The following is a 21638-nucleotide window of genomic DNA, read 5'->3' as shown; positions in this document are numbered from 1 at the left end:
AATGTCACAGAAGCAAAGATGGGTTGGCTTGGGACAAAGAATTTTCCTCTTGCCAAGAGTCCCTGCCCAAATGTCTCCTGAGCTGGTGAGTCTGGCTACCAGAGGACCTCAATGTTCTTCCCATGGTGACTCGGAGTTATTGAGCTTAATATATGTATCACTCTCCCTTTCCTTTCATGGGTTTTCTTTGCATCTTGTTCTCTAAGGAACCAGGGAACAGGATTTGAATTTTCTATCAAGTACCCCTTACTCTACCCAAATTAGTGCTATTGGATATATCAGCAGCAAGAGGAGTGCAGCCTCTCAGATTTGACATGGAGTTGGTGATGGGAATTAACATACCTACTGGGTGACAGGCAGTATACCAGGGACCACTGGAGGCAATTTAGCAGAGTGGGAACCACGTGGACTTCATACCAGGTTTGAATCCAGTGTGTGACTTGGGCCCTCACTCTCCCTCTCTGAACCTCAGTTGATACATCTATAAAATAGAGTTAACAACAAACACACACACACCCCAAGGTTATTATGAGGACTGCATATCAAGCATCGAGCATTACTGAGGACTGAGTAAGGATAAATTGCAGTCCTCTTCTTTGCCTCTTCTTCTCTTTTACATATATTATCTTATTTACTTCTCTCAGTGACCCTAAAGGACAAGATTGATTTTCCCATTTTATAGATAAGTCTGCCTGGTTCTCTACTATATCCCAAGTATTAGGCAGGGACATATAGTAAGCCCTCAACACATATTCAATATTAAATGAATTAATGAACAAATAAGATAGTCTTAGAAGAGTTAAGAATCTTGCCCACATTCTCACAGTTAGTGTCCCAGTTCAGTTAGGACATAAGGCAGGGCATCATGGAAAAATTCATGCAAGGAGACAAGAGAACCCAGAAATGGAAACGGAAAGGCATAACATAATTCATCCTTTTTTATGATTGAGAACACTGTGTTTCACAAAGGCGTGTTTTAAATATATAATATCTGAACATGATTTTAAAAGCAGACAATAAAACCCCAAATTCGGCTTAAGTCCCAAAACTTATAAAAGTACAGACCTTAGTAAGATCTCAGTTTTCTTAAACAAGACAGATTGTCCCCGTTAGCCAGGAAGGGATAGTGGGTGGTGTACCTGCAGTAATGCTGCCCAGCCTTTAAGGAAAGGAGAAATGATTCTTTACCGAAACTGACTGGCTGCAGGAACCCGTCCTTGTCATTACCCTGTGATCTCCTGAAAGGAAAGAGTAATAGAAAATCTCTCAAGCCTCTAGGAAAGGGGAGCAGGGATTAAATCCCACAGTCAATTCACCTTCTTGTTGCCTCAGGTAACTCTGAGGCAAGGCCCATATCAAAACAGTCATCAAAACCCAGGTTTGGATCAAAGAAATGTAGGTTCAAGTCTCCTCCATGTGATTATAAACAACTTTTATCACCTTTCTAAGTCTTAGCTTCTTCATCAGAAAAATTGAGATAATGATAGTCTGACCTTAGGGGTTATTTGAAAAGATTAAAAGAAGTGAATATGTAAAGCAGTCAGTAGAGTTTCTATCATGGAAGTAAATGTTAGTTCTGTTTTTATTCCTTTCCTCTGATTTAGTATTGAATTTATGGTGTGGCTAATAGACATTCTTAAGAAGATCAGAGTTCATAGTTTGCTGTGTAATTCTGAAATGACTTAACCCTCTGAATGAATGTGCCTTTTTGTGTCTTTGACTCAGAATGGGAGCCTAGAGTTATATATATATATGTTTAAAAAAAAAGCCTAGGATTGAATGACAAAGTAGAATATATTCTGGCCCTGTGAAGAGCAGGCATTTTGAACCATAAAGTGCTTGGGATGAGCAGAGATGGTAACCAGAGAAGTAACATGTGGTTTTTGAAGGAAGGTTGTCCCATCATCTCCCAAATAATGTTGGAATCATCAGAAGACTAGAATGAGGCAAGACTCACCTTAACTGAGTAAGAGGTTAGAGAGTCAATGGCTTCCAGGCAACAACGAGTTAAGAAGGAACTCTAGTCTTGTGGAATGACACAGAATCACCATGTTTCTTGGAAGGCCCATGGACTGGGTCAGCAAGGTTCCTGATACCATTATGTTATTATTGGTATTAGTATATGTCAATTATGTGTAACTGTCATCTTGACTATTTTTCCTCTGTGTGCATTTTTCTATAGTTATTTCCATTTTTTCTTTCTTCATATTTAGAAAACCATTTAAGAATGTTAACCTGTTCAGTAATGCTAAGGGAAGACTAGGAAATGGGCTTTTATTAATATTGGGTTAGACTGTGGGAACCAGATATGGTGGGAGCACAGAGACACAGAGATACTCACAGAGGAAGGTGAGACTGAGAGGGATGGAATATGGATCTTGGAACACCTCTCCCCCCTCACCTCTGGGGGCTTTTCCCTTCTCTAGGGTCTATGTTACAGACAGTCATTCACTTGACAAGTGTTTGTTTAGGGTGTCTAACGTGCTAAGCTAGGGGCTAAGATACAACAGTAAAGAAAACAGACAGGGTTGCTTCTCTAGTGGAACTTTATCTATTGGCAGAGATAAACAATAGCAGAATGAAAATATAATTACATACTATTATAAGCTCCATGAAGAAATCTATAAGAAGCCCTGGAAGTATGTAACAGGAACTGAGACTAGTCTATGGAGGGGTTTGGGAGGAGCAAGTCAGGGAGGACTTTCCTGAGGAAGTGACATTTCACCTGAAAAATCATAGAATGAGTTAATTTACTATTGGGAACCAAAGAAAACTTCTCAAACTAATTGACCCCTAATTGAAATTCATAGCTTTAAGAGGCAAGTTTCATTTTGCCAAGGTTAGGCCAAACTTTTTGTTTCTTTTTCAAAACGGACTCAAATGTTGATCCCTTCTGACAGTCTTTTATATTCATAAACTTCTTTTCATCTTTAACCAATGGAATTCATTTGCTTTGTGTTGCTTATGCAGAGTATATACTGTCCTACTAATAAAAATGTTGGAACTCAGATCATCCGTTTGGCGAACAACTCCCATGTGTGACTTACATGAGCTTATAACATAGTTGAGATCTGATTGGTTGAATTTGACTGTCATCTGCTTGATTTGAGCATCAAGCCAAAATGCACATTTACAAGGCTTCAGATTATTTTAGCTACTTCTACATTTCCTATAATAATTTATACAAGTTTTTATTTCTTCACTAAGAAAATACTCAACAAAATCAGTTTAAAAGAATGAATGGACCCAAACACAATATTTCAGGTGTTTGCTGCAAGTTTGGGCAAGGCTTATAGCCTCAGAGGCTCTTAAATGTTTGAAATCAGAGAGCTTCTTTGATGACTGTGACCTGTGATTATAGGCTCTTTATTAAAAGGACGACATTTGAAGGGAAGCATTCTGGGGTGTTGTGTAATCATCAGCATTGTTCAGTTTATTATATTCAATTTGATTCCATAAAAACTTATTGGGTACCATACTGTATGTCAGAATGGAGATAAGAGATCTTAGAATAATAACTATAATAATAATTATGATAATAACAATTATAGCAACTATCATTTATTCAGTCCTCACCATGTGTCAGGCACCGTGCCAAACAATTTACATGAATTATCTCATTTAATCCTCATAACAATTCTATGACGTTGTGTTAATATTTTCATGAAGAAACTTACCAAAGTTCACAAACTTAGTAAGGATAGGACTTATTAGAAATATTTGAATCCAGAGCCTAAAGCTACAATATATTGTTTTCTTCTTACATTGGCATGTTATTTTTTAGATAAAGAAAATGTGACTCTGGGAGGCTAAGGGACTTGCTCAAGGTTATGCAGACATTTCTGAGTTCTGTTTATTTTCACCGGAAATAATATATACCTCTTACTGAGAATATCATATGTGCCTGGCATGTTACCTTAAAATCTTTGAACTCAGTGGTGCTCAACGTTGACTGATGTTAGAATCATCGGGGAGATTTTTTTTTTGGTTGTTGTTGTTTTTTAAAATCAACGTCTGGGATAGAGCCTGGGATTGGGATATGTTTTCTAAGGTCCCCAGGTGATCCTGATATACAGAGAGGATGGAAGACTCCTGGCCTGTTTTTAATAACACCCCCATAGGTGAAAAACTGAGGCTCAGGAACGTGAACTATCTTGCTCAAAGTTGCAGCAAAGATATGACAAAGTCAGGATTTAACCACTGGGCTAAATCAGCTTGTTCCTTCAAGCTGTCACCACATGACAAGTTTACATTCTCTCTAAGTCTCACTTGGGATAAGTTATCCAGGTGATGTTCATTGGCCTTTGAGCCTATGATCGATTTGCAAGTTTTGTCTGTCCTTCCTTCCCCCTCTCCACTGCTGCTTGCTTCTCCTGCTCAAAACCCCACAAGCGGACTTCAGTAGACTTCATGATCAAGAGTGCACATGGATGGGCTAGGCTGATGCCCCTGCTTTGTGCAGTACCTAGTTCAGGATAACGCTTACCCTTGGCCTCCTACTAGCTCCAGATTCTCCTAGCTATATATCAACATTCATTCACTGAGTTAATCTGAGAAGACAGTGGCCCTGAGCCCTGGTCCACAGCAAGTTACCTTTCTGGACAAATAGAAAAATAAAAAATTTTAAAAGCACACAAAATGAATTACTAAGTGAAAGACCCAATCTGAAAAGGCTGCATAGTATGTGATTCCAACTATATGACATTCTGGAAAAAAAGCAAAAATAAGGAGACAGCAAAAAGATCAGTGATTACCAGGTATGGGGACTGGTGAGGAGGGCTGAACAGGTGGAGTGCAGAGGATTTTTAGGGCAGTAAAAATAGTCTGATGATACTATACTGGTGAATATGTTAAAATACATTTGTCCATACCACACAATGTACAACACCATAAATGAATCAAATGTAAATTATGGACTTTGGGTGATTATGACGTGTCAATGCAGGATCATCAATTATAACAAATGCACCACTATGGTGGGGGAAGTTGGTAATGGGGGAGGCTATGCATGTGTGGAGGGTGGAAGGTATAAAGAAAATCTCTGTACTTTCCTCTTAATTTTGCTGCAAACCTAAAACTACTATTTAAAAAAAAGTATTTTAAAATGCAGAGACTTCAAAAGTCAAATCAAACATCACAGGGGGAAAAAAGGCAAAAACATGAAAAATGTGGTCAATCATTAGCAGAGAGGTTGAAAAGACACGCTCCAATTGCTTTAAAAATTCACAAAACCCAGGTCTCCTTAAAATAGTTTTGCAAAGTACACTGAGAATTCCATGCAGTAATATGAAACATAAGTCCCACTGCTGCCACTGAACATGCTTCAGCTGGCTAAAGCCAAGGAGCTTGACATTAACCCAAGGCTCTGCAAAACTCAAGAGGAGAGCGCAATGGAGACACAGTTGCAAAGCTGCCCCAGATGTGTACATTTTCTGCTCCATTAAAACGAATTGGATGAGAGGCAAAGAACATTTGGCCCACAGAAAGAGGGAGATGGGAGAGGAGAGACAGGACAGTCAGCCTCATCATAGGCCTTCTTCTCCCCAGACTTGTGTCTCCTCCACTCCTTTCCTGCACTGCTTCTAGAGCAAGCTGTCTAAAATGCAACCATGACCACAAGCCTACCAGGGCTCCCCCAAATCAAGTTGCTTTGCCATGTCTCCATTTTCTCAATTCTTTCTTGAGGTTAATGATACCCACTTCAAGAATTCAGTGTGAAATTAATTGAGATCATGTATTCACAGTGCCTGGCATGCATGATTTATAAGCCTTGGAGGAAAAGTAGATACTACAATTATTGTCACTGAAACCAGGTCATATGAGGGGAGACAGGTGAAGGAAATAAAGATGTCTGGGAAGAAGACAGACAAGATCCTGGGAAGATAGGGTTCGGATTTTTCCCACTTCTGAAGGGCAGGTGTGAGAGTCTTGGTGAACCTAGTATGGCAGTTACAAGATGAAGCATTCTACATAAGTGCAAGAAGAGAGAGCTTTCTAACACTTAGCAGTCTCTAAAAATTAAGGAGTGATATTAAATTGCCTCGCATTAGTATTGTATAAACAGTGTCTAGATGACCATTTGGCAGAAATATTGAAGAGGGGATTCCACCATGATTTGGTTAAACTTGGTGGTTTTAATTGCCTAAGTCTGAAATCTGTATTTTTGAGCTATCATTGCTTGCCAGTCAGTGAATCATCAACATCTTGAGTTTCTGGAATGTGTAAAGCCTGGGGCTACACTCTACGGGTCAAGGAAAAAGTACACTGATTCAGATTTTCACTAGGATGGAGGAGGCGCAGTATGACACATAGTGGGTTCTCCATGAAGCTGTGTTAGTAGACTGAATATTTGAGTCACACTGGAAGCAGAAACTGATATCTCTCTGATGTTATCCAAGTATGTCTCTTTGAGCAGCCTGTGCCAATCATGCCTACTTCAACATCTATCTTGTAGATTTACATGCAAAATGCATTTGAATCTGTGTTGGCTGTGACTGTATCCATGTCCATTGTCTGCTCTTCTTTCTGGGTTCTTGGGAATTGGGACTGCTCCTTTATGAGAATGATTTATACTGACTTGGGTAGGGTATTTTACAGTAATATTTACTATATTCATGAATGTGTCTGTCTTACAAAGAGTGGGATCAGTGTTCTGCCCTTTGATCACTGGTAATGGGAAAGACAGAGTCGAGATTCAGCTCCGACTCTGAAAAGGAGGAACAGGCTTTCAAGAAAAACCATGCAAGAGGTTTGTTATGCATTCTCTCTTTGTGTTGCTCTTTAATGCATGTATTTATTTTTATAAGTATTTACTTTCCAGTTCTGTGCTAGGTACCTGGGATGCTGAAGTGACTCAACCTTTGTCTCTACTCTAAAAGCTCTTATTCCAGTGAGGGACAAAATTCTGTAGTAGAAAGGGCTGCCCTGTGCTTGAGGAGCATGGGTGACTGGGGAAGGCTTCACAAAGGAGATGACATTTGAGCTGGTTTTCAGAGTAAGTTGAGATCATTATGCATTTGGGGAGGAAGAACTTCCCAGGATGAGGGCAAAGCAAGCACAAAGGCTTGGACCTGCTAAAACATGCTGTTTTGAGAAATGTCAAATAGTTTTGGTGTCTGAAGTATACTGTATCCAGGAAGGTGGTGTAATATAGTAACTACAAATCTGAGAGGGCTTGTACATAATGTTTACCTATTCCAAAAAAGTCGCCCACAGGTCCACCAGGGAAAGTCACAGATTTATTAAAACTTAAAGGAGGCACTGATGGTAGCAGGTCACTGAGGAATCTGTACTCTCAACAAGAGACCTCATGCTGGCTGTCCAGCACCCCTAGACATGCTGACAACCGTGGGCGACACTCCTGAGGACACAAATCTGGATGCAAGAATCATCACTGTGACCAAACTGGGGAAGTGAGAATAATCTGCTGCTACCTGCCCCACAAGACATAGTACCCAGAGAGAATACTCTCCATCAGCCCTGGGAAGTTCAATCTGAACCCTGTTGGTGATCCCTGTTTGCTTCCTGGGGAGAGGGACTAGATCATAACTTAGATATTGATCCTATGGTTATGGAAAAATGAACAAATACTATTAAATGTAATAATACCAGGTCTCAAATACTTGGTATGGGACAGACTACGATGATTTACAGCTTAGACGTCAGAAATCATGCCCTGCTGTGTATTGAGTGCCTTAATGGCACCATTAATAAAACTGCCCAAGATGTAGACTGGACCTCTGAACACTTGTGTCCTTTATATCACTGGGGGAAATACTAGTACATTGCTGAGGGAAATACTCATGTGTCTGTTGTTGAAGGAAATATCAGTATGTCATTGCATATGCAGGAAATGGATGCAATTTTTGACATGGGTATCCACCTCAGAGAACTTGCAGAAGATTATTAATGTTATGTGAAGATTGTGAGGGTGGAAAAAGTCAATGTAGGGGCGAAGTGTGAGGTATTGTCTGGACATGAGCTGTTTCTCCCCTCCCTCAGGGAGCAGCCTCTGGCAAAGGCTGGTCTCTGAAGGAGGGAAAGAAATAGTCCATGTCTGGACAATGCTTCACAGGTGGTAAGAGATGGTAATATATTTTGGGATCACTCACATTTAGATGCAGAGAGGAGGCTGGCCATGGGGCTACTTGAAATCATTTTGAAAACTAGTCTGGAACTTCATGAACTTTCATTAAATATGGTCAACTCTGCATGACCCATCTTGTGAAATATCAGAAGTCTTGCTACATATTACTTCCCCTTGACCACCATAAGAATGTATTCTTAAAACAAAGACTCATTTAAGATCAGTCCAAATAAATCATAATCATGAAGATAAATCTGCTGGAACAACTCAGAGTAGCTCCTCTTTTATCCACAAGCATTTGGGGCAAGATAGGATCTGCAACAAGACAACTCGTGGTTATTTCTGGCTGGTACCACATAACCAGTGGGTTAGTTTGAAGAAACTTTATCTGACCTGCACATTTGGACCTGAGAACTATGTACTGATGGGATTCATCTGTATAGCATACTTCCTAGATTACAGTGAAATAAATACCTGCTTCATTATTAGTGCAGCTGATGTGAAATGGAGCACAGTGTTCTGACTTTATAAATATTGAATGTTTTCTGATTATAAAGTAATACAACATTGTGAAAAATACTCTTTTATATATATGTATATGAATATAAATACAAGGGAAAACAAAATCACCTACCACTACTAAGAAAATCACTATTAACATTTTAGTGCACTTATTTTATTTTATCTTACAGGTTGAGTTCATTAAAATGAATTTCAAAAAAATATATAACATTTAAATGAGCCCAATACTTCTACTAAGCATTCCTTTATGAGAATACTTTTCTCACTGTAATGTCATTTTTAGTACTCCTAGAGTAGATTGTAAGGGTTATGAGGAGGGGAAAGCTATGTTATTCATATAGCAAGTTAATTTTGGCACAGGAATCCACAACCAAGACATAAGTTCTGATACACTAACTCCGCAAGGCCCAGAGATCCAGGTATTTGTTTTTTCATCTCTCTACCACCAGTCCCTAGCCCAGAATCTGGCATGTGGTGTGAACCCAATGAATACTGGTTGTTTGAATAAATGGATGAATGAATGGATGGGGAGTATTAATCTTCACCCAAAATTCATTAAGCCCCTGCTGAGTACCAGGTCTGGGCTAGGCAATGCCAATATAAGTAGCCATTATTTGACATAAAACCCACCCTCTCAGAGGCATCCCTGTGAGGGGCTGACCCCCTCTAATGTGAGATAGGGTTCCTATGAGTACAGAGCCCAATCAACTCCGTTTTGACTGGTGCTCATGGCTTATCTGGGGGGACACAAGTCCCTCCTGGTCTCTTTGATTTGTGATATTAGAGACAGAGCAAAGACTGACTTTCCATGCAGTACCTTTCTGAACTCCTCAAAGTGCTCCAGAAATGCCTATCCCTGGGCCTGCCTTCTTAGAGCGCCCCTCCACCGCCTGCTTTATTCCAACTTGTCCCAGTGCAGTGGCATGCTGAGCGGGTACCTTGATAGAGAAAGGCCACAGGGAACAGGGACGCCACAGCTACCTCAGATGAGAGCACCCTTGACAAATCGCCACCCCAGCCAGCTGGCCCAACTGGAAATCCCAGATAAGCCCCAATTCTGGTCAAAACTGGTTTGGCAGCTCTGGGGGAATGTTTCTGTCAGAGTGACCCTCCCCACAGCGAGAGCTGGCAGCTTTGCAAAAAAAGAAAAAGAAAGAAAAAAAAAAGCAAACTAAAGGACCTGAGGGGGGTGGCTAAATTTGAAACACTGCAAACTTCTGCTTGATTGCAAGTGCAAGTTTACACTTTGGAATTCAAACAAGATTGCCTCCGCCCCCACCCGGCATGCATTCTCACACACTCCCTTCTCCTTTGCAGCACAGTTTTGTTGCAATGCAAATTGTTTAGCAGTGCGATTGTTGAAGTAATATAATCCTGCCCGCAGCTCGACTTTTGGTCAATGCAATTTTTTTTTCCTGCAACGCTATTGTTATTATTATTGCAACTTAATCTCTCAGTCTCCTTCCCTCCGTCTGCGAATCGCGCTCCGGCTGTGATTGCTCGGGTCTGACTTTGCGAGTGGCGGTACGCTTCCAAACCCCCCTCATCCGCCCCTCGTCCCCCTTTCCCCTCCTCCCTCCCTTTTCCGCGCCCAGGCGAGAGCAGACGATTGGCAGAGCTGTGCTTTCAGGAACAATAACAGTGGGGGGAGCCTGGGTCCCGGGGAGCCGCCCCCACCCCCCAGCTCCGCAGCGCGGCGCGCGCCCCCCGCGGGGTCCCCACCTCCGCGCCCGCCCCGCGGGCTGAGCGGCCCGAGCCGGGCCCGCCCCCGGCGCCCACCATGTACGCCTTTGTGCGGTTCCTGGAGGACAACGTCTGCTACGCGCTGCCCGTGTCGTGCGTGCGCGACTTCAGCCCCCGCTCGCGGCTGGATTTTGACAACCAGAAGGTGTACGCCGTGTACCGGGGCCCGGAGGAGCTGGGCGTCGGGCCCGAGAGCCCCCCGCGCGCCCCCCGCGACTGGGGCGCGCTGTTGCTGCACAAGGCCCAGATCCTGGCGCTGGCAGGTGAGCGAGCGGACGGGGAGGGACGGTGGGACCCGGGAGGGGGCCGGGATCCGGGGAGGGGCCGGGCCCCGGGGCGGAGGGGGCCAGGAGAGCCACTGCTTGCTCCTGCCTCCTCCTCCAGTCTCCTGGGCTTTTCATTTGGGGTGCGGGGGTCTCTAAGAGGCCAGGCCAGTTAAAAAGACCGGATAGTCCCCTTTGTCTTCCCCGCTTCCTCGACTCCCGCGCTGTCAGTTTTCATCTCTGTCTGTCCTCCTTCTGATTCTTTGTGTTCTCCCCATTCCTTCACTTTCCCTTTCTCTCCTCCTGTTTGTACCATCATCTCTCGCCTTCGCTTTACCTCTCTCCCCGTTCCTTCCCTTCCTGTTCCTTTCACTCTCCTTAAGTTTCTCAAGCTGTCTCTCTCCCTTTAAGGCCACTAGTACCTTCTTGGAGTGAGGAGCCAGGTGGATGTTGTCATATCTTCTAAGTGGGAGGCCCTCCCTACAGAGGGAAGCTATGACATCCTTGTCCCATCGGGGCCATCATTGGACAGGATGAGAAAGCCTTGAACCTCTGTGCATTGGACACCACTCTCTCCTGCCCCTCCCTGGTGGCAGAGTTAAGGAGGTAGAGGCCTTAAGGCATCTCTCAGCCTCCACACCCCTTTCTGAATCTCCCAGAAGGCACCCTGAGAGCTGGGGTCCAGAAAAGGCTTCTAGGTTATGGTAAGACCAGATTTCCCATCCCTGCTCTCCTAGGGCCCCGGAGAGATAGGCTAAGGCAGGTATTCTTATCCCCATTTGACAGATGAGGATACTGAGGTTCAGTTGGTAATTGGTCAAGAAACCAGCCCTTTATACTCCTGCACCCCAGTTCTTTCTGCCATGCTGAGACACCTTTCCTTTGTAAAAGAAACCAGCCCTTTATACTCCTGCACCCCAGTTCTTTCTGCCATGCTGAGACACCTTTCCTTTGTAAAGAGAAGTCAGTTGGCCCTTTTTCCCAGGTAGTTTCAGAAGGCTAGGTCCTGGCACACAGGGAAGAGGACAGTACCACTTCCGTTTTGGGTAGCAGCCTTTTAGCTGCTGCTGGTAAGGAAAATGTACTGTAGAGTGGGCAGAGACAGTAAGTCACCCCGCCCTCTACCTGGAAAAGCATACCAAGGGTTAGGAACTGAATGAAGTCATTGTTAGTATTTTATAATTTTGAGATCTTTCTTAATTTTTTTTCCAGTTTCCTTTTCTTTCTCACATTTAGCCTAAAAGATTAACCCAACATTCTTTCAACCCATTGTGACTTGCCCAGGGTCCCATGACAAGTTAGCTGTAGATTAGAGCTCAGCCTCACAACTCTGGTTCCTTTCCACTGCCTCATGTTGCCTCTGAAACACAGGTCTGCAGGAGTTCAGGAGTGGAAGAACTGGAAACTGAGCAGCAGCACTGGGTCCTTCCTTTGTAACTGACTTTATCCTTACTACCTCCCTGACAAGCCCTGGTTCACACAGGTGTAGGCCTACCCACTGCCACACACCTGGGACCAGAAAAACGGAGTGAGGGGAAGTAGGTTTTAGAAAAGGGAACTCTTTGTGGCTGATTCGGTTTTATTTTGTTTGCTTGCTTGCTTTTAATTACCTGAGGAAAGGGATTAGGAATTTATTTACAAGAGGATAGGCCTGAGGAAGTTAGAAGTAGGTTGTAACCTTAGCTTCCCTTTTGCTAGAAGAAAATAAAGCATGCTTCTTGATTGTATCACACTTCTGGGTCAGAAGGGTCCTAGGGGAGTGGAAGTGATGTGTATCAGGGAGAGTCAGTGGTATGTGTCTTAGTGTATAATAACTGTTTTCCTCTTTTAGAGATTGTTTCATCCATCCAGTAATCCATTCATTCATTCAGTAAACTTTTATACACTATGCTTGACTCTTCAGGCACTGCAGAGAGCTCACTTAGGAAGATAGCAACTTTCACCAACTCTGATTTTAAAATTGACACAAGCTCATAAGTAAGACACATGTAGCTATTGATCTGAGAACGAGGAATTTTGAACCTATGGTCTATTCATCCTCCCATCTCTGGGATTATTAAAAGAGTAAAAAAAAAAAAAAAAAAAAAACCTAGGCAACATCTGAAAGAATAGATTCAAACAAGTATGGTGCCAATTTGAGTGAGTTGAAAAGTGTTTCCCTTCACTTCTCTTTGATTTTGTTCTTGGGAGGACAAAGGAAAAAAAAAGACAACAACTTGAAGTTGGCTAGACCACATTTTGAATTTTAATCAGCTGGTTAATTTTTAAATTGGAGTTGCTGCCCTGGCTGCAGATCTGATTGGAAGGGCCAGAGTGAGTTTGGGAATTCATTTATCTTTGAAGAGCACTATGTGTGTCTTGAAACCCTACTTTGACTTACACTTGGGGACTCTGAAAATTGCCTGCAGTGACTTCATTGTAAAGAGCTCATCTGGCATCTCCTAGATGTTAACACCACTGTGTGTAGCACCAAGTATAAGGATCAGCTAATCAAGAGAAAGGCAGAGGTGGCTTTGTTTATGGACTAGCCACTAGTTGATTAATTAGTCTTTCTCTCTGGCACCAATAGCATGGTTTCAGAAGTAGTTTGAGCACCACTTTATGGCTTTTGGTTAGAAGTGTGTTATTTTACAGAGTATTTGTCTAGGCCAACCCAGAGCTGTCCAGAGGTGTACCTCTTCTTATACCCTGAAAATCTCAAAGCCAACTGCTGTGGGACTTTGCATTTTACTGCCTGTGGGTCTTACACCATGGTTTCAATATGTGTCAGACCCTTGCATATAGCCTTCTTCTTAACAAATTACGATCCCAGTTCAAGGGAAAACAAAAGCCTTCCTTTACTGACAGTCTTGCTATGTGCCTATACATTATTTCTGTTAGTCTCCTCAGTGACTCTTGGGTAGATATCGCTATGGCTAATATTTCCATTTTATAGATGAGGACAATGAGGCTCAGAGACTTGCCTGCAGCCACACAGCTAATAAATGACAAAGCCGGAATTGGAACACAGGTCTTCCAGTGCCAGGCCCCAGCTTGGCAGTCTCCTTTGTAAAGTAGCTGATGATCCCATCAGCCACACAGCATGGCTTGGAAGGAGTGAAGGAAATGGAAAATTGTCTGTGAAGCTTACAGCTCAAGGCAAGTTTTCAAGCTAGGGAACAATTTTAGTTTCTGAGTTTTCAAGTTCATTCTGTTCTTCCTCTTCCTCCAATACCAGCCTCCTTCCTATAGATCACACACACCTATCCCCACTCCCTGCCCTGCCCTTCAGTTGTCATTTCCTTGAAGAAATACTCTCAAAGAAACTCCTATCCCTCATGGGAGATCTACATAACTCAAAACTTGACTCACCTTTGAATTGTAGTCTCTTCTTACTCATGTTTGCCAAGCAGTTTGTGGAAGGGAGAACTACTCATCAGGAGAGCTTGCCACTATCTAGCTGCAATCCAATCTGCCACTGGGGCTCATGGGACTGGATTTTGTATTTTTTCAGGGGACCCAAACTGGTTTCTCTAGGCTTAGAGTCTGAGAATTCTGAGTTTTTCTATCCAGGTACCTGTGTTCTATTACTGTTGATTGGGTGTGCCACATTCCCATTGTCAAGGTATCCCCTTACTCCTTCCTATATACCAGGCCCAGTGCTGTAATAAGTGAATACACCAGTACACCAACGTGTCTCAGGTACTATGGTTAAAATGATAGCACCACCCAGGGGATCCACTTTTCATATCCTGCTATGTAGGCTTTCTGTGGGGAATGCGTGATAAAGAATAAATGAGTACCATCCTCAGGGAGCATGTAGTCTGGGAGCTCCAGTGAAAGTGCTAAATAGAGTTAGAAGCCAGGCACTGGGGGAGCACAAATAGAAGACCAATTCTAGGTGGGCTGTACAGTTTATCTTTTAAGTTTTTCCTTTCTAGCTTCATTACCCCTACCTGCATTCAGACCTGTATCTGCCCCTATGCATCCAAACCAGTGCAGTAGCTATCTGATCGATCACCTTGTCTCTGATCAATTTTCCAAATTTCTTTCAGAATAATCTTCTAAAACACAGTCTTAGTCAATTGACTACTCTCAGTAAAATCTTCTGTAGTTCCCTGTAGCCTACTGAATAAAGTTTCAGTTTTTTAGTTTGACATTCATAGCCCTCTTCAGACCCCCTCAGCCCCATCTCCACCTCATTTCCCCAGCCTCACCCCATGTCTATCCTCCTTCCCTAAGACCTGTAGCATGTCTTGTTTTTCTGTGAACACACTCTCCTGCACTCCTTTGAGCCAGCCAGGAAGGATTAATCATTGTCTGGCATGGGGCCTCTGCCCACAAGGAGCTCACCTTCTGGTGTGGAAGGCAGACCTTCACAGACATTTGTGGTTCAGCACCTGAGGGTTGTAATGGAAGAGTGGACAAAGCACTTTGGGAGTCCCCTGCCCCAGGGGCATTCCCTACTCCTCTGTCTGGCCCCAAGTGAGACTCCCTCCTCCGTCCTCAGATCTCTTTGCATTTTGCTTGTTTCTTGCTTATGGGTCTTAGCATTTTATGTCTTGTTATGGTTAGTTGTGAATGTGCTTCTCTTCCTGCCTGACAGTGAACTCCTCCAGGATGGGGGCCTGCCTTGTCTCTGCATCTGCTATGCCCAGCTGGTCAGCCCATGTTGAACCCATGAACTTTGGGAAGACAGGTGCATTTTTTTTTTTTTAATGTGAAGAATGGGAAGTAGGGCAACAGGAACCTCTGTAGCAGCAACTTGTTTTTCATAACACAAACCTGAAATGGGATTTTAAGATTTCATTCAACTTTGTTCATCGGGAAAAAGGCAACATTCTTTATTACTCCCTTGACTAGAAGAAACCCCACACTTGGGGGAAATAGCTTCCAAAGTCACGTTCTTCTTGCTTTGGTAATTTTAGCTCATTCAGGGCTCAGGTCCCAGTTTGGCATTGTTAGTCCAAATAGATCACTTGCTCCAGAAATGCTTTGGAACTTCTACAAAATTAGCAGTGAAGCAGGGGACTAGCCGATTTCATATGCAAAGATTGTTGCATGTCATCAGTGGGAAACTGCCAACAAAAGGATTTATTTTTTTTTTTAAGTGAGTGAAAACTTTTAATTTAGGTTTTGACATGTTTTGCTGATATACATTGGAGCAAAGATTGGAACTTGCCTGCTGTCATCTGTTGCAGATTCTACTGGAATGTTAACTATTGAAGGCTCTGTCTGATGTGATTCCTTGTGTTCAAGACCATGTATTTGTTATAACTAAATAGTATATGATACAGAGTGCTTCAGAGATCTGGTTCACAGGCTGAAAGAAAAAATTGTCCCAGGCAAGTTGTTTTCTGTGTGATGTTTTGTTATTCAAGAGCACACTAGTTTTTATTTTTAAAAACACACCAGAAAAGTGGAATTTAAATTGAGGTCTTTGACTCCAAGACCACTTCTCTTTCCAGAGTGCCTGCCTGCTTTGTCTCTTAAACTTCTTCAGGGCAGAAGATGTGTGTACTCTTCTTACCAGTGAGACATAAATAATCTGAAAAGGTTTTCCTTGGATGATTTATGTCCAGCAAGTATTGAGTTCTACTAGGTTAGCAGTCTTATACTGGAGAGAAATGCAGGAGGATTATTAGACATTGTTTTGCCTCCAGATATTTATAAAGTACCCACCAGGTCCCAGGTTCAGTACACATACTTTACATCCTTGTGAGATGGGTCTTTTTGTTTTACCTAGCAGAAGAGAGTTATTCAGAGAATTATTTAGTGAATACTAAAGGTGCCAAGCAGTGGACTCTGTCTTCCCACATGGACTGGACTTGTGGAGAAGTATGAGTCAGTTTAGTCCAAAATTCCAAGACCTAAACTAAAGTGATGATAGTGATGGGGCAGATCTGAGATGTATTAAGGTAGGAGAATCCATGGGACATGGTAGCTCACTGTTTGTAAAAATGCATGTGATGATGATGTGGGGATCTGAGCCACCCTCTCTTGAGGAGAACACTAGAAGAGCAGGTTGGAAGGGGAAGGGAGGAGGTTAGTTTAAGACCTGTTGAATCATAGGGACCCATAGAACATCTGGGCTGATGTGCCTGGAGAGCTACTGGACATGTGGTTCAAGGATCAGAATAGCACTCCAGGCTAAAGATCCAAATTTGGAAGTCATGAGCCAAGGGAGAGTTGATGTCACAGTGGGAGAGGATACAGAGTGAGAGAAGTGTGCAAGGGTAGAAGTCTTCAGAAAATTAGCTTTTAAGGGCATAGTTGAAGGAGACGACACCAAAAAAGGTGATTGGGAAGGAACAGGCAGAGATGGACTGAGAATCACGGAATGACCAGGTATCCTGAAACCAAATGAGGAGAGAAGTCTTTGGATCCCAGAACTAGACTTGTTTTTGTTTCTTTAGCTACACAGCAGTGACCGTCTCCTCTGTGCTCATTGATAAGACATAAGACACGACAGCAAAATATATACGCAAAAAAGGAAAAGATTTGCATGAGATGATATTTTGGTAGTTTTCATTTTCTGAGTTCTGTACCATGGAAGAAAGATCAGACTTGTTCTTTGGGACCCAGAAAGCAAAGTTAGGGCCAGAGAATGAAATTCATAGGGGTTGGTGGGAGCAATTTAATAACAGCAGAGAGAACAGACAAATAATGGAAAGGGCTTCCAGCTTGGTGCTGAGCTCCCTGTCACTGGAGGTGGCGAACAGGTCAGGGCTATTTTAGCATGGAATTCTGCACTATGAGCGAGTTTGGTTAGTTGACTTCTAGGCTGCTTCCTTAACTACTGAGGAGGAAACGTTAGATGAAAGAAGGTGGACTTTGAAGTCAGATAGTCTGGGTTCAAATTGTGACTCTGCTATTTAGAAGCTGTGTGAACTTGGGGAGATTACTTCACTACTCTGAGTTCCAGGTGCTCATCTGTAACATAGAGACAGCAATCACCCATTTACCTGCTGTGCTATATGGAAAAGTGTCTGGCACATAGTGGGTTCTCATTAAATATAGACAGCTGTTAGGAGCTACAATGGACTAATAATGAGAACAGCTTACTTAGTTATGGGTGCTGCCTTTTGTAGAAAGGAGTGATTTAGAGGAATACACACATGTAAGGAGCATACACATTTAAATTTTAACTTGTGTGTGTTTTAATTCCTCCTGGGGTTTGACCTAAGCATGAAAAGCTTACCGTTTTCCTCTGTGTTTTTCTCCTCTGTGGCCCTATTCTGGGGCCTTTTATTATCCTGGCAACAGCCCTGGTGAAGCACATGAAGGCAGCAAGACAAATGACCCAGCAGAATGAAGTTCCTAGTCTTGTCTGTGCCCGAGCCCTGTCCCAGGGCCAGTGCAGTAGTGGGAGTGAGAGCAAGGAGACCTGTTGAAATTTGGCTAGCAATTCCCTCTATCCCTATTTGGATGACTTCAGTAGGACATTTCTTTAAACATGCCCACCTGAAGGACTCTCATAGATGATCTACTCTGATCTTCCACTGCACAGATGAAGACACCTGTGGCTGGCCATTGGTCACACAACTAGAAGAATCTGTTGAGGCTTTCTAGTCTAGTCTTCATGTTTTACAGAAAAGAAAACCAAAAGAGAGGACTAGTCAACCCAGTGAGTTAGGGAGAAAGCCAGGCCTCCATCCATGTCTCCTGATTTCTTTCTGCTACACCACAACAGGGTGCTCTTGTTGTTGTTGTCTTGGCTGGGTACAATTCTTGAAACTTGAGAATTTTGACTGCCTTGAGTTTTATAAAAGACACTGTAGGTCAGAAAATGTAATCTGCTTGTCTTTTCTGTGGCATATCTGTTAGTGCAAACATAAAACTTTACAGAACTTGTGCACAGATGAAAAAGTTTGAAATTGCGTATAGGTATTTATAAAACAAGGCAAAACCTTGATAAAACATTTTTTGTTTAACTTTTTAGAACTTCATCTTAGCTAACAAACCTATACCAAATTAAGTTCTTTGACATTGAATTAGTTTAACTATCCAGACTGATTATATGTAAAATTGGTAGTCAAGACAGAGTTTCTCCCATTTTAACAATACTACAAATTCTTCAGGCCTATCTTCACTTTTGAAGACAGACTTGCTTTGGGTTTCCTTTCCACTTGCCTGTTTTTTCTAAAATACCATTTGCTACCATTTTTTTCCAGTGGTAAGTTCAATGAAACGTTTCTGCCTCTTGTATTAATAACCAAAACCAAGTTCTGCTATGTTTTTAAAGAATGGCTTTTACCATATGTTTACAAGAAAGTTCTTTGTGGCTTTGTTCTTTTCTATTTGGGGATTATTTAGAGCTTCATAGCCTTGATAAGCTTTGTTTAGCATCAAGTCATATTTATATAGTGTTTAGTTCAATTTGGGAATTCATCACAGCATTCTCCTAGGGTATAGGCAAGGTCTTTGGATAGAGGCAGACACTTTGGAGTTTCTGTGGACACACATCATTTAATATGTGCCTTTTAATGCAATTGAGAAAGTTACTGCAACTTGGTAATTTTTCTCTCATTCCTGTAGGATAATTAGGTGATAGGAATAGGGCCTCATTGTCAAACAGACTTATTTGAAATTCTGACACTGCTATTTTGTCTTGGGAAAGCCACTTTACTTCTTTGAGCCTCAGTTTTTGCTTCAGTGGAATTATTGTAGGGATCAAATATGTGATGTTTATAAAGAATTTGACACCAGGCCTAGCACATAGTAGGTGCTTATTCAGTATTTGCTGAATGGATGAATTCAATTAGCTGACATCATAGTTGCTAGAAAGTAGGAGGAAATAGATGATGCCCAGATCCTTGGTAGTTTTTCTTGCCCTGGAGACAGAAAGTCTGCAAATCAAGATCAGTAATGATTGTCTCTTCAGAGGCTACACATCTTGTATTTCTATTTACGTTAAAACTGATTATTTGGCCATAAGCTTGGATTGCAAAGGCAGGTTAACAAGAGAGCTTTCTTCATCTTTCCGAGTCAACTGCTAGTTTCTTCTGTGGCTTTCCAGAATTCAAAACCAGAAGCATATTCCAAAGTTACATTAAAATGCCACGAGAAGTATTTGCTGTCTTAGATGATCCACACCACCCTTCACCTTCGTTCATGTGACCAGTCAAGAGTGATAGTTTCTTGTCACCATGTGTTCTGTCTCCTCCTCAAACCTATCCATTTTGCTTGGCACTGCAACATTCTTCTTCCTAAAACATGTCTTTCATCATGTCTCAATCTGTGTCAGATACCTGCAGTGGTTCTCTTCACCATGGGACAAAAGCCAAATATGAAACCCACAAGAGTAGCCTATCCACCACTGTTTATTGAACATCTATGTCAAGAAAGTCACTGTGCTTGGTGCTTTACATGCACCATCTTTTTGGAAAACAGTTTATTATTCCTATGTTACTGATAATAGAACTGAGACTCAGGTCAAGTAGCTTACTCAGGCTCCCTCAGTTAGTACATACTAAAGCCAGAATTCCAAATCAGGACCACCTGATTCAAAGACTGGACCATTTTTACTAGATACTGGACCTTCCTCTCCCACCTGTTTCTTCCACTTGCTCTGATGGCACTGAATGTTCAATCATTTTCTGTGGTGGATGTGAGGTATCTGCCTTCAACTCAGTTTTGGGGTTAGGAAGGTTTAGAAACCAGAGATCTGCCCTTTGTGAGTCAGCATCTTTCAGGAAGGCAAACCTTGCATTCTGGTTGGGGTTCTTGTTACATACTGGGTTGTAAGGGCCCAAAACACAGAGATCACTTAACATAGTGCTGAACCTAAAATAGGGACTCCATAAGTGTTCACTGCCTGCAGAAAAGGATGAGTGGCGGCCTCATGTCTTCCTGAGCCCTCATCTTGGAAACATGGGTCAAGGAGAAGACTGATGAGCATTAGGATGGATTCACGAGGAGGTTAACTCTCAGAGGAGCCTTGAGATCTCCCTGGTTAAGCATTGAGGCAGCCAGGACCCAGGTCAAGAGGTTTGTGATTGGAGGCACTATGTGCTTCTGTCCCTTTCCTGAACTCACTCCTGTCACTTTAGAGCTTCCTGGACTGCTCAGCCTACCTTTCAAAGAATGCATTAAAGCCCCAAGGGCTTGTTTCTGCTGTGCCTGGTGATAATTACTGCTTTCTGGAGACTTGAGGACAGAGTGGTCTGGCAGGAAAGCAGAAATAAAGTGGTCTTCTGCTTTCAGCTTTACACTGGGGAATTTGGACATCCATATCTATGGCCATCATTCACTCATTCATTCAGCATTTATTCTGGCTCTACCATGGTCCAGATACATTTTTAGAGGGGTTAGAGCATGCGCTAAGGAGGCAGACAGAACTATATCAAATCCTGACCCTTTCCTTCCCAGCTGGGTGACCTTAGGGAGAGCGTTTTATCTCTTTGAGCCTCATTTCTTCATTTATGGAAAGGAAATGTGGTTAAGAATACCTCCTTGCAGGATTGTTGTGAGGTATAGTAATATGTGTGAAGAGCCTTATAGAAGTATCTGACATGTAGTAGACATTCCACCATTGTTAATCTATTGTTTAATTGAAGTATATTTCATACAGCATAGAATTCATTATTTTATTCATTTTAGAATACATACGTGCAATTCAGTGTTTCTTAGTATATTCATAGTGCTCTGCAACTATCACCATTTTTTAATTCTAGAACATTTTCTTCACCCAAAAAAGAAATCGCAGTGACCCATTGAGCAGTCATTTCCCAGTGCCCTCTTCCCCCTGCTCTTTGCAACAACGAATTTTCTTTACTCTATGGATTTGCCTGTTCCAGATATTTCATGTAAATGGAATCATACAATGTGTGACCTTTGTGTCTGGCTTCTTTCACTTTGCATATCTTCAAGATTCATCCATGTTGTGGCATGAGTCAGTACGTCATTTCTTTTTAGGGTTGAATAATATTCTGTTGTGTGGTTATACCACATTTTGTTATCCATGGGCAGTTGGGTTGCATCCACCTTTTGGCTGTTGTAAATAATGCTGCTATGAACATTCATGTACAAGTGTTTTTTTTTTT

The 21638-nt window shown here is 42.3% G+C and overlaps 1 protein-coding gene across 4 annotated transcripts in view; it reads left to right on the top strand.

The window, feature by feature from the left end:
* Nucleotides 1-9801: 9801 nt before the first annotated feature.
* The window catches only part of BEND5 (BEN domain containing 5), a 48975-nt gene continuing 37138 nt past the window's right edge, over nucleotides 9802-21638 (top strand). Inside the window, exons 1-3 of one of the 4 annotated variants that reach the window (XM_021711987.1) lie at nucleotides 10253-10614; nucleotides 11026-11211; nucleotides 14219-14295. Coding sequence is in view for 1 of the 4 variants with exons in the window: in XM_008057387.2 (XP_008055578.1) it covers nucleotides 10389-10614 (226 nt within the window). In the remaining 3 variants the exon portion in view is untranslated. Of the gene's footprint in view, nucleotides 10615-11025; nucleotides 11212-14218; nucleotides 14296-21638 lie in introns of all 4 variants that reach the window. The other 3 variants (XM_008057387.2, XM_021711988.1, XM_021711989.1) reach the window with 3 other exon arrangements.

The sequence above is a fragment of the Carlito syrichta genome, unplaced genomic scaffold, assembly GCF_000164805.1.
Source record: "Carlito syrichta isolate Samal-C Ts95f unplaced genomic scaffold, Tarsius_syrichta-2.0.1 Scaffold302986, whole genome shotgun sequence".
Classification (NCBI taxonomy): domain Eukaryota; kingdom Metazoa; phylum Chordata; class Mammalia; order Primates; family Tarsiidae; genus Carlito; species Carlito syrichta.
The sequence above is the reverse complement of the archived record's forward strand: the minus strand, read 5'-3'. Positions and strand labels throughout refer to the sequence as shown.